The following is a 12,626-nucleotide window of genomic DNA, read 5'->3' as shown; positions in this document are numbered from 1 at the left end:
AATATTCTCGTGAGTCAAGTCACGCGCAGGACGAAAAGAAAGACCCGCTGCACCGTTGGTCAAAGTCGGGAAGTCGAACTACACCCCAACGTAATCATTCGGCTTCGATAAATTTGTCGCGTATCTGTGAATTTCGCGAAATGCACCCTTCACCTATTTTACTATTTCAGCACCAGGCTGAATTTCACGGATCTCAAATGTCGCCTCTCTCCCTATTACCCCGAATTTCTTAAATAAATATGTATTCGAACGATTGATTAATTAACATTTGTACTTTGATTATAGTGGCGTATATATAGTGGATTAATTATACTTTATATAATTATTTATTTGATATACAAATGTGTGTGTGAATGTAGGTAATTCTATTTAACTATGTGTGACATCTTAAGTGTAATAAAAAACGATATATATGTATATGTGTGTATTTATACGTTTATGTGTGTATATATAAAAAAAATATATATATGTATATATGTGTATAATAAATATATATGTATTTCTGTATACATATATATGTATGTATAAATATCTTTCTCTCTGACGATTCTGCTAAAATTGTACTAATCGTATTTGGAATTTTTCTTGTCTCACAAGGCTTCAAAATCTTTTTTGAAGCACTCAAACTATTCGTCTATGTTTCTAGATTGAGATAATGATATTTTTATCTAGATGTATATGGACAATNTTGCATATAAAGTAAAAATGTAGTTTCTGTAATAACAGTCTAAAAACTTTTTTTTGTTTTTCTTAAATTTTTAGGCTTTATCCCATTTTTTACTATATTTTCTTTATTTCTGGAGAAGCAGTTTTTATTCCGATTCATAGTTTTCACACACAATTCCAAATACGACATGAAGGTAAAACAGGACGGTTCAGCATCCTCTTAAGAGGGTCCTGGACCGTCCTGTTATTACCGATCGAAATAATTTGTATTAAGAGGTGTTTTTCGTAATTATTGCTCGGATAGAAAAACGGCTCCACAGAATTAAAGAAAATAATAAAATGTATTTCGGAGACTTTTCAATATATCAAAAATGTACCAAAACTTTTTGATTTACAATTAACATCACAATTTTTTGTCACATTTTTGATATATTGAAAAGTCTCCAAAATATATTTTATTATTTTCTTTAATTCTGTAGAGCCGTTTTCCTATCCGAGCAATAATTACAAAAAACACCTCTTAATACGAATTATTTCGATCGGTAATAACAGGACGGTCCAGGACCCTCTTAAGGGGATCTTAAAGTGAATCTATTTCATAGACTGAATTTACGGTGTATGGCGTCAGATCGTCGTAATAATTCTTTAATATAAAAAGTTGTGCAGTTTGTACGTAGAAAACCAACTGCGTCCCGTTTTCGGAACAACATAAAGAACAATATAGAGCTCTCAAACCTGTTTTTAGAAGGTTAGTGTAAATAAATAATGTGCGTGAAATGATGAATAAATAGTGTGTGTATTCCAATATTGTTCTGAAAATATTCACGCACACTATTTATTCATATTAGGCTTCTAAACGCATTTCTGAGAGCTCTATATTGTTCTTTATGTTGTTCCGAAAACAGGACGCAGTTGGTTTTTACGTACAAACTGCATAACTTTTTATATATTAAGCGAATATTATTACAATCTGACGCCAAAAGCTGTAAACACTCAATCGGTAAATCGACAAAATTTGACCGTCAGTTTAGGATCCACTTAATATTGCTGAATGAACTGCCCGACTCGGGTACCTGAGTCACAGTCGAAATACACATGAACTTGGCGCGAAACACTACCGTCTGTTCTTTCTCTTGCGAGACAACACGACAAATATTATTTGACATACAAACAACTTTTCTGCTTAAAAAAAAAGAAAGATAACGTCAGCCACATATTATACTAAAAAATTGCTCGCCATTGTTATATTAAAATATTAAAAGCAAGAATAAACACACATACTGAATTTAAACAAAATTACGGTTTTTATTTTGTAGGAGCCGTATATATTTATTACAATATATTATAAAAGTTTTTTAAAGAAATATTGTTTATAGCACACCCCACATAATTTTTTAAGATGACATTAGATACCAAGAATATTAGCCAGATGTTAATTTCGTTTTTATTTTAATTGTCATCGATAAATCAGTAAACCTTTGTTACTATTCTTAATATTACTGACAATCTAAGTATTACTAAGTACTGAAAAGTTTAACAGTTGTTCTCTCAGTATTTTGCCACATTTCCATCTCGTTTTGCACCATTATCTGTTTCACCACTTGACGTCTTCTTCTGTAAACATTATACACATTGCAATAAACACTGCTTTGTAAATAAAATTAATCTAAACATTATACATATTGTAATAAATACTACTTTGTAAATAAAATAAATATATCATTATATCCTTCTTTTCACTATTGCTTCCTAACATGAAGGCATTTAGAAAAGACTAAAAAAATTGATTAACATAAACACTGATTTAAAAACATTTTGCGTAACACTTTCACAGCCTAAGAGTCTTTAATTCGTAATTTAAAACATATGCATTTACCTTTCTATAGTATCATTTTTTTAAAAGATACATAACATACACTACCTTCGATACATATAAAAAATACCAGTAGCAATTATGATAAACAATAATATTGGAAGTAACCACAATTCGTAAGCCATTGAATCTGAAACAATTCCTATGCAAATTCAGACAAGAATAATAATTTTATTTTTATCATCTTGCGTGAAATATACCTATCATAGTACACTAAATATAAATACATAAAGAAGGTTAATATGGTAACAAATATGAAGTAATTTGTGCACATAGTTAAATATAAAGTAATACTTTATTACGTAAACTTTTGTTGTGATTGTCTTGCAAAGTCGCAAAAATAATGCGGTGTACGTGTTTTACGCAAGCGTGTAAGGATCCATACACAAGAAAAAAAATATCGAGACTTACGTTTGCAATCAGTTTTCACAGTTTGCCAGTTGCTTTCAATTGTTACATTCTCTGCAAGTAATGTGCATTTGACTGAATAAACAGAACCAGGATTTAAATGAGTAAAATATCCTATCAAATGTGTCATATTTTGAAACAGTCTATTCCATGATTGTGTAAAAGTGTAATTATTTTCTCCCTGTAAAAAAAACCAACAAAACATTTATTTCATTTTTTTTCTTTTGAATGTGTAGAACAATGGTTAAACTTATAGATCTTAGATTAAAAAACGTTTTTGGTACTTCGATAATAAGGAATCATAAAAAAAAAACTACTTTTTCGATTAGTATAAAAGAAATTAGGAAGAAATTATTATTTACCGTAAGAGTGAAGAAATACTTTATTGTTATTTGTTCGNTTAGTGTAAATAAATAATGTGCGTGAAATGATGAATAAATAGTGTGTGTATTCCAATATTGTTCTGAAAATATTCACGCACACTATTTATTCATATTAGGCTTCTAAACGCATTTCTGAGAGCTCTATATTGTTCTTTATGTTGTTCCGAAAACAGGACGCAGTTGGTTTTTACGTACAAACTGCATAACTTTTTATATATTAAGCGAATATTATTACAATCTGACGCCAAAAGCTGTAAACACTCAATCGGTAAATCGACAAAATTTGACCGTCAGTTTAGGATCCACTTAATATTGCTGAATGAACTGCCCGACTCGGGTACCTGAGTCACAGTCGAAATACACATGAACTTGGCGCGAAACACTACCGTCTGTTCTTTCTCTTGCGAGACAACACGACAAATATTATTTGACATACAAACAACTTTTCTGCTTAAAAAAAAAGAAAGATAACGTCAGCCACATATTATACTAAAAAATTGCTCGCCATTGTTATATTAAAATATTAAAAGCAAGAATAAACACACATACTGAATTTAAACAAAATTACGGTTTTTATTTTGTAGGAGCCGTATATATTTATTACAATATATTATAAAAGTTTTTTAAAGAAATATTGTTTATAGCACACCCCACATAATTTTTTAAGATGACATTAGATACCAAGAATATTAGCCAGATGTTAATTTCGTTTTTATTTTAATTGTCATCGATAAATCAGTAAACCTTTGTTACTATTCTTAATATTACTGACAATCTAAGTATTACTAAGTACTGAAAAGTTTAACAGTTGTTCTCTCAGTATTTTGCCACATTTCCATCTCGTTTTGCACCATTATCTGTTTCACCACTTGACGTCTTCTTCTGTAAACATTATACACATTGCAATAAACACTGCTTTGTAAATAAAATTAATCTAAACATTATACATATTGTAATAAATACTACTTTGTAAATAAAATAAATATATCATTATATCCTTCTTTTCACTATTGCTTCCTAACATGAAGGCATTTAGAAAAGACTAAAAAAATTGATTAACATAAACACTGATTTAAAAACATTTTGCGTAACACTTTCACAGCCTAAGAGTCTTTAATTCGTAATTTAAAACATATGCATTTACCTTTCTATAGTATCATTTTTTTAAAAGATACATAACATACACTACCTTCGATACATATAAAAAATACCAGTAGCAATTATGATAAACAATAATATTGGAAGTAACCACAATTCGTAAGCCATTGAATCTGAAACAATTCCTATGCAAATTCAGACAAGAATAATAATTTTATTTTTATCATCTTGCGTGAAATATACCTATCATAGTACACTAAATATAAATACATAAAGAAGGTTAATATGGTAACAAATATGAAGTAATTTGTGCACATAGTTAAATATAAAGTAATACTTTATTACGTAAACTTTTGTTGTGATTGTCTTGCAAAGTCGCAAAAATAATGCGGTGTACGTGTTTTACGCAAGCGTGTAAGGATCCATACACAAGAAAAAAAATATCGAGACTTACGTTTGCAATCAGTTTTCACAGTTTGCCAGTTGCTTTCAATTGTTACATTCTCTGCAAGTAATGTGCATTTGACTGAATAAACAGAACCAGGATTTAAATGAGTAAAATATCCTATCAAATGTGTCATATTTTGAAACAGTCTATTCCATGATTGTGTAAAAGTGTAATTATTTTCTCCCTGTAAAAAAAACCAACAAAACATTTATTTCATTTTTTTTCTTTTGAATGTGTAGAACAATGGTTAAACTTATAGATCTTAGATTAAAAAACGTTTTTGGTACTTCGATAATAAGGAATCATAAAAAAAAAACTACTTTTTCGATTAGTATAAAAGAAATTAGGAAGAAATTATTATTTACCGTAAGAGTGAAGAAATACTTTATTGTTATTTGTTCGTATTCTTCTTTCCACACTATAGGAAGTTTAGTACGAATGCTTGTTGAAGTAACGGAAACAATTTCAGGTACTGTGAGCTTTTTTATGCCTTAAAAAGAAATATAGCTCATTTGTTTGTCTAACAGCAATTATAAAATTAACAGAAGTTTCTGACTAATATAATCAATGTACTGTATCAGTAAAAGTCAGAAATTACCTATGTGACACAAAGGTGGCACGTATTTTAATTCTGAGGTATCATTACATCCGCTTATACATTCTCCAGTTACTCTGTTACATTTAAAAGTGTCAGTAGGTTTACAAAAACCACATTTTTTTATACAATTATATCCATACGAATTCTCGTCACATACTGCAATTACATGTATTTAGTATCNATATGTATTACATGTGTTATATTAATATACAACAAAATTGTAAGTTACTTCTTTCAATTTACTTACCATTAGCACATGTATCGCCTTGAAATCCTGAAGAACATAAGCAACCAGTGTTGTAACAAATTGCAGTTCCTCTGCAGTTAAAAATACTGTTTAGATCAAGTGTGCAGGAAAAGGAACANTCTGGCCCAATAGTTCCCTCATGACAAATTTTATCATCTGTGAGATGATCATAGGAATGCAATTATTTTGTATACAATGTATTATAGAATGGTATCAATTACAACTACAACATTATTGTATTGTGCTATTTGAAAAATCATAATACAAAAATTTGTACTAATAGTAACATATAAACTTTTACATNTAATAATTTGAAAGTAGATAAATACCTAAGTTCACGCTGTTTGATGCTGTCGACAGAGAACTTACGACGGTACTTTCGTTGAAAAGTAATTTTTGGCATGTAACATTGGGCAACGGAATTAACTCATAGTATCGTTGTGTAAGAACTGTTGTTCTCAAAACTTCTAATANAAAAATATAACCCATAAAAACAAATTTGTATAAAAAAATAGTAGTGACACTTTTTTAGGAAGTTTAAGTATTTCTCTTAATACATATTTTAATGTTACATATAAATATACAAAATCAAAACTGTATGCATATATATATTTTTACCTTTATTGGGACATTCACGAAGATCACCTATTGCCCACAACGGATTGTGAGTAAGCTTCGTGAGTTTAGGTATTACGCGGATTTTTACCGCACCAATAGTGTTTATGGAAAAATATCCATCAAATTTAACGAGTTGCCACATAGGTAAGCCATGAATCGCAGCATTTACTGAGCCTGTGGCTGTTACAGATTGTAATATTTTTAATCTTTTGGAATCAATTATCGCAACGTCTGCATCACATTCTGCACATAAGCCTAATAATAATTGTATGCATATCTTCTGAGTATTAGGTATATAATAACTAGTTGTTAAAACTGCATTCTTGTCAACTGTATACAGGAAAGAGTCTGAAACACAATATTAAAAATTTTATCAAGTTTTGAAAGTCAATAAGCAAGATATCATTGCAAGAAATAAAAAAAAGCATTTTAAGTATTGAAGTGTATAATATCAAATAATATAGAAAAATTTTTAAACCTTTTTACTTTTAAAGTTTTTAGCCAGAAAAAGACATTTTGTTCTTTATAGTTTATTTTGTTCTTTATAGTATTTATTTTTGCGTGATTTAAGTAGAGAAAATTAAAACTTTGACAAAGTACATTACGTTCATAAATTGTTGTATTTTGAGATATTTGCGATAAAGTATTCGGTACAATTTTTTTCTATAAGCAAGCAGAATAGTGAGAATGATATAATTTTAACAAACAAAATCGTGTGTTTTTTAGATGAGAATTATGAACGTATAATATTCTCAAACAACAGTTCAATGCACGTTCAAGTACACATTGCAAGCTTGAAAATGTTGGTGAATGTTTTTTAACCGATAATTTGCGGTCGAACTACAGCAATTTAAATAATGTCTAATGTGAAGCGATTGGAAAATGTTTCTTTATTTATAGGCTTATTGTAAAGTATAAAAGAGATAAAAGTATCGTTTTTATATTTTGCACTGTTTGATTAAATCATGTAACCACGAAAAATACTTTTTATACAAAGTAGTGATATGTGAGTAAATGTTTTTTAAAATTATTATTTTAGAAATATATAATGTGAAATCCACTTGAATGTGGAAAATGCTTAAAAATTTAAAATTGAGAAATGCGTGCAGACCACTAAAAGCATGAAAACACAGTTGACGTTGTAATATCGATGTTTTATTTAGTTACAGAAAAACAATGTTTTGACTATAGGATTTGATTGGTTTTAAATATGCATAAATATGACACAGCAATAGCAATAGTTTTTCAAATCGCTCTTCTCTAAAATCACGGGAATGTGATTTATCAAGATCTTCTCTTGTGGTCTTTGTAATATAATATCGCACACGTATACACAATATGAATAAATTATTATTTTGGGCTTCTTTAAACTTGTTTCGTCACGAATATGTCGTTAGATACTTATTGTAAATACCAGATACGTGTGTGGCAGACAAAACTTCTTCGAAAGAATCTATTTGCACTTGTCAGATCACAAATTTGTTGTATTTTGTGTTTTTGTTTGGTTAGAAGAAAGTACAGTACAGTAATAATTAAAAAACGTTATTGTTTTGAATAAATATACTTACAGTAATGAATGCGATACAACGATGTTCGATGGTCGTAAAAATTTAATGTAGAAAGACAAAATAAGTCAACATATTCTTCTGAAGTTAAGTCAATCTGTTCTGCTTCAAATGTAAGCACTTCGTTATTAGTACCATAAACAGAAATATTTCTTTTCCAGAAATCCCATGAAATGACGAACGTTCGCCATTCAGTCGCAGATAATGACATCCACTGAAATAATTGTAAATACTTTAGTTAAATATACTGCGTATCTAATTATTTTGTTTAGATCATGTTCTCTGAACTTTTATTCTTTACATGATTTTTTCTTTTTTAACAACGTCATAAAAAAGTATTACATTTAATCACTTATATCTCAATTACAAGCATTTTTTGTTCAGGTTTGATTAAAAAGTTTTTTGATAATGTAGAAAAAAAAACATAAGAACTGCATAACTAGGAAGCTATATTTTACGTATATCTTACTTTTTCGCAAGTTGTGATGGAGGAAGAGCAATTGTGATTGATAGACTTTAAATCCCATATACTAGTATTAGGAAACTTTTGCATAGAAACAAATTTGCAGAATTCGATGCTGGATTTTGTCTTGTATTTTAATAGTATCCGAAAACAATTCTTCCACACATCATCATCTGTATACGATTCTTTGCTCTTATTAATGAGACAGATAAAAATCTGTATGTCCCGCCTTGAACGAATTGAAATAGACGCCGCACCTGCCGTTGAAAAGTCGTACCAAAAAAAGTTTTGCTTCAATTCGAGAAAGTCTACGAGTAGGAAGTATATATATAATTTCAAACAATAACATTATATTTACACTTTACAAACATAGAATGACGCAATGACTTAAATATTTTTAATTAAGAATTGATAAAACTTTTGAGATATTGTAAATCTACCTTCCCATCGTTGATCAAATACCGGACCCATAAATGTTTCCGAAGAATCCGTGAGACTCCAGTTTTCTAGAGACCAAGATTCTAAACAGTTTGGTTTGTTAAGTTTTGTAGAGTTTTGTGCAAGTTCTGGCAGTTTGCAATTTATCCAAGTATTGTATTTAAGTGTATTCTGAGACTTTTCGATAATTGCTGCAATAATATGCTTGTTTAAAATAAGTGTATAGTTCAAGATGGGAGGCAGGTGAAGCATGACACGAATGTTGTTGTGTAAACAAGTGAAAGTGACATTTATTTCATGATGTAATGTGTATAATGTGACAACGTTTCAACCTTCAATTTAGGTCTTTATCAAAGTCTTTCTACAAATTCAATATAAAAACAATAAATTGCAAAGAAACAAAAAAATTTGGGTTAAAAATATGCGCATTGTAAAATTAATATGTAAACTTACAGTAATATGCTGTTATTAAAATCGTCGTGCAACGTGATGAAGATATATTAACACATGCGCTGTCAATGACTGATTGAAATTTGGAAAGTATATCAAAATGAACAGTGAATTCATAAGTCGAAGCATGCGCAAAGGAGAGTTTAAGCTGTATTAACAACAAATGGTAAATATGATTTGTCTAGATTCTCCGTGTCACTGTGCAAATTGAGGCCGTGTGTGTGACCTAAACCGAAGGTCAAAATGTTGTCACATTATACATACACATTACATCATGAAATAAAAATCACCTTCACGTGTTTGTACAACAACATCCGTGTCTTGCTTCAACTGCCTCCCAACTTGAACTTTAAAATCTTTGGAGCTCTCTCTCTCTATTTGTCTTTTCTGTAAATTATAAATATACAATCTAAAAAAAAATATAATAATATATTAAGATTTAGGTATTACTTCAAATAAAAATATCAATTTCGAAATTTAAGTTACAGTATAATTGATTTATACAGAATGTTCGAAACGTGTGTTTAAGCGTAAAAGAAAATCGTATACGAAAAAATGAAACATTGTGTAAAGAAACTTTATGTTAAAGAGTTTAGTTATAAAACTATAAATGGTAATTTTGTATATGTTATAAGAACGTTATAACTTACGCTTAGAAGTAAGAGTTCCTTGCTGATATTGTTTTATATCGTCATTNACTACAAGTGCGCCGCCGTCATCTTTTGACAGACATATATATTTTCTCTCACTTACATTTGAATTAATATGATATGATTCTCCACGTAAAAGAATTACTTTTCCACAACTACAGAATATCTGAGCAGCAAAAAGTAAAACCCATAACATTCTTTGCATTGTCAGTAACTATGTTTTACTTTTACAGTCGATCTTTATAAGCGGTAAACAAAATTATCGGACAATAAGAATCGTATCAAAACAGTGAAAGTATTCAGATATTTTATATCTACATATATACTTTCTACTATAAATTTTATATATACTTTTATTGTAACACATTAATAAAAACAAAAGTACAGCAAATATTTATTAATAAACTTTGAATAAACCATGATTTTTTTATGTTCAATTTTTAATTGTGATAGTAAACAAAATTTTTTGTATGATGGTTTTATAAAGTAACCGCAGCGTGGATAGTATATTTCACACGACACGTCGCGACGTATATTTGTACAATAAATGTTTTCTGTTTATTTAAAATCAAGAAGAAAGATAAAATACCAACACAAAGAATAATAGCTTTACTATCACATGATTTAAAACTTCAAAGATTAAATAAAAAATTGTTAACAAAAAATATGTTAAATTATTTGACCAACGATAAGTCAAATGTATTTGCAAACTTCGCACTGTTAAAGCGACAATTGGACTGTCATTGTAATAAGTTAAACACAGAAATTGGCGAAAAGGAAACCATACTTCCTTTTATGAATCTGCGATAACAATTCTATATCTGCTAAATTTAACTGACGCATTAGAACTCTTAGTGATAAGTCGACAACATTTATCGACAAATGTGCAGGGGATTTTGAATAATGTTTTACTCGTAGATTGGCACTAGATCCTTAAAAGATGTCAAAACCGTAAAACTTAATGACATCATACGGTACTTTTTATAAGTGTGAAAGTTTGCTTACAATTAGTCTAAAATTTGTTTATAATAATAACATGAACACATCTTAATAAAACACAAACTTGATTGTTTTGTACTTTCTGATTTATTGCAATCCATTTTCCGAAATTTGTAAATCACATCATGAAAGCATCAAACATCATATATGGATGTAGTGTTGTTACAAACATTTATTATTCTAACACATGTATTAAGAGATTATATATGAACCATTTATAATTATACAGATATGAGCACCGATTCCCATCGATATAACGATTATTAAACTTTTATTTAACGTCCATACTTTCATGACTATTGAATATGTTTAATGGGAATTTGGTACGTGTGATGAAAAAGATAAAAACAATTGTTTTGCAGTTTATTACGTATAATGATAAAAATTAGATGTTCTCGTATTATAACATGAACTGTATTTATTTATACAAATACTATGATTTAAATATCTCTAACCGTAGAATTGCCAGTAGTATGTGGGCACTTATTTAAAACCCCCTCCACCTGGCCTTCCCACTACTTCCTGCGCCATTGCCCCTTTAGGGTGGTTTTCCCTCTCTCTCTTGGTGGTGATTGGCCACGCCCACTGGAGGGGATGGAAAAGTGACATGATTCATGACCCTATAAATTTTTTTTAAATTTTTTTTAAATTTTTATAATTTTTTAAAAATGCGTATTTTAAATTTTTTTGTTGAGGAATTTGTGTGGGAAGAAAGTTCGAGAATGTTCTCGAGTAAAAGAATTCTTTATTAAACAAGTATATATTTATTTATCAAAATCCGTTTTCAAGCGTGGCTGCTACTGGCAATGGCGGCGCTCCGATGTTGTTGCCTCGTGCGTTCAAACATGTATGAGAGCAAGTTGGCGTCGGTTGAGTGAGGAAGTATAAGGGCGGGGGTGGCATCGGTCCCGAGAAGAATCAATCAGCGTCTGGGCACTTATGGCTCTTAATGAGCGAGGTTCAGGGGTAGTTGATGGGGATGATAGGGCTCCCAAGGAAGGACCAATGAACGTCTGGGCACTTAGGGCTCCCAATGAGCGTGAAGCATTGTTGAGGGCGTCTAGGCAAAATAGAAATCAAAGCAGGCGTCGCAAGACTGTGACTAGAAAGTCACGGATGTAATATAAAAAATGAATTTATGTGTCCGGATTTTTTCTGAACGATTTTCATCTGCGCGAACTTGTACGTGCGGGTTGACACGTGCGTGCCGATGAGAACATAAGTTTTTAAAGACAAAAAACGGTTTATGACTCGGGACCGTTAAACCTGCGCGTACTTGTTCGCGCGAGAAACTTCGAGAAAATTCTACGAGAGTTTTCGATGGATATTTAATGTAGAATAAAATGTTTATAAAAATGTTTGAGGAGTTTAGAAATAGGTTTTTTGGGAAGAATAACAGAAAACAACTTAGTACAATTATTTGATATAGATATATTTTGAATACATAAAAGAAAATACAAGATTACAGTTAATTATTTTTTTTTTTTTACAAGTACAGTGTTGAATATAGTGTTCAAGAAAGCGGGTTTGTACATTGTTGGATTTTGTAGAAAATATTTTATGAAATAAACATACAATTAATTTAAATGAATGAATAGTAATTTATATTACAAGTATTGCGAGACAAACTCCAAGTGCCTCGGTGGCCTAACAGGGAAGGCGATGGCACGGAAAGCCGGAGATTCCAGGTTCGACTCCTGGCCGAGGAGTTTTTTTCGCAAT

The 12,626-nt window shown here is 30.1% G+C and overlaps 2 protein-coding genes across 8 annotated transcripts; both read right to left on the bottom strand.

The window, feature by feature from the left end:
• Nucleotides 1-2,022: 2,022 nt before the first annotated feature.
• On the bottom strand, nt 2,023-3,340 carry LOC109862962. Its single transcript, XM_020443136.1, has 4 exons — nt 3,310-3,340; nt 2,951-3,128; nt 2,588-2,681; nt 2,023-2,280 (listed from the first exon to the last, which is right to left on the bottom strand). Exons 2-4 carry the CDS (start codon nt 3,075-3,077, stop codon nt 2,184-2,186), a joined length of 318 nt encoding a protein of 105 aa, XP_020298725.1. The 5' UTR covers nt 3,078-3,128; nt 3,310-3,340; the 3' UTR covers nt 2,023-2,183.
• Nucleotides 3,341-3,954: 614 nt separating this feature from the next.
• Nucleotides 3,955-10,262, bottom strand: LOC109862961. 7 transcript variants are annotated; one of them, XM_020443128.1, is made up of 12 exons: nt 9,906-10,262; nt 8,808-8,996; nt 8,374-8,675; nt 7,908-8,118; nt 6,340-6,687; nt 6,051-6,188; nt 5,722-5,877; nt 5,475-5,630; nt 5,242-5,366; nt 4,883-5,060; nt 4,520-4,613; nt 3,955-4,212 (listed from the first exon to the last, which is right to left on the bottom strand). In XM_020443128.1, exons 1-12 carry the CDS (start codon nt 10,108-10,110, stop codon nt 4,116-4,118), a joined length of 2,199 nt encoding a protein of 732 aa, XP_020298717.1. In that variant the 5' UTR covers nt 10,111-10,262; the 3' UTR covers nt 3,955-4,115. The 7 variants fall into 7 exon arrangements, with proteins under 7 accessions (XP_020298717.1, XP_020298719.1, XP_020298718.1 ...); XM_020443130.1 differs by having other exon boundaries at nt 4,520-4,601; XM_020443129.1 differs by having other exon boundaries at nt 6,051-6,185.
• Nucleotides 10,263-12,626: the final 2,364 nt, after the last annotated feature.

This window comes from Pseudomyrmex gracilis, unplaced genomic scaffold (assembly GCF_002006095.1).
Source record: "Pseudomyrmex gracilis isolate BER0280 unplaced genomic scaffold, ASM200609v1 scaffold_2754, whole genome shotgun sequence".
Classification (NCBI taxonomy): domain Eukaryota; kingdom Metazoa; phylum Arthropoda; class Insecta; order Hymenoptera; family Formicidae; genus Pseudomyrmex; species Pseudomyrmex gracilis.
Note: the sequence above shows the minus strand (reverse complement) of the source record. Positions and strands in the feature narration are given on the sequence as shown.

Excerpts from the sequence above, each read along its gene's own strand:
- LOC109862962 (XM_020443136.1), bottom strand. The coding sequence starts at position 3,077 with ATGACACATTTGATAGGATATTTTACTCATTTAAATCCTGGTTCTGTT. Across the intron at positions 2,682-2,950 it reads TGTGAAAACTGATTGCAAAC|GAATTGTTTCAGATTCAATG; the intron begins GTAAGTCTCGAT and ends GAATTTGCATAG. Across the intron at positions 2,281-2,587 it reads ATTTTTTATATGTATCGAAG|AAGAAGACGTCAAGTGGTGA; the intron begins GTAGTGTATGTT and ends TAATGTTTACAG.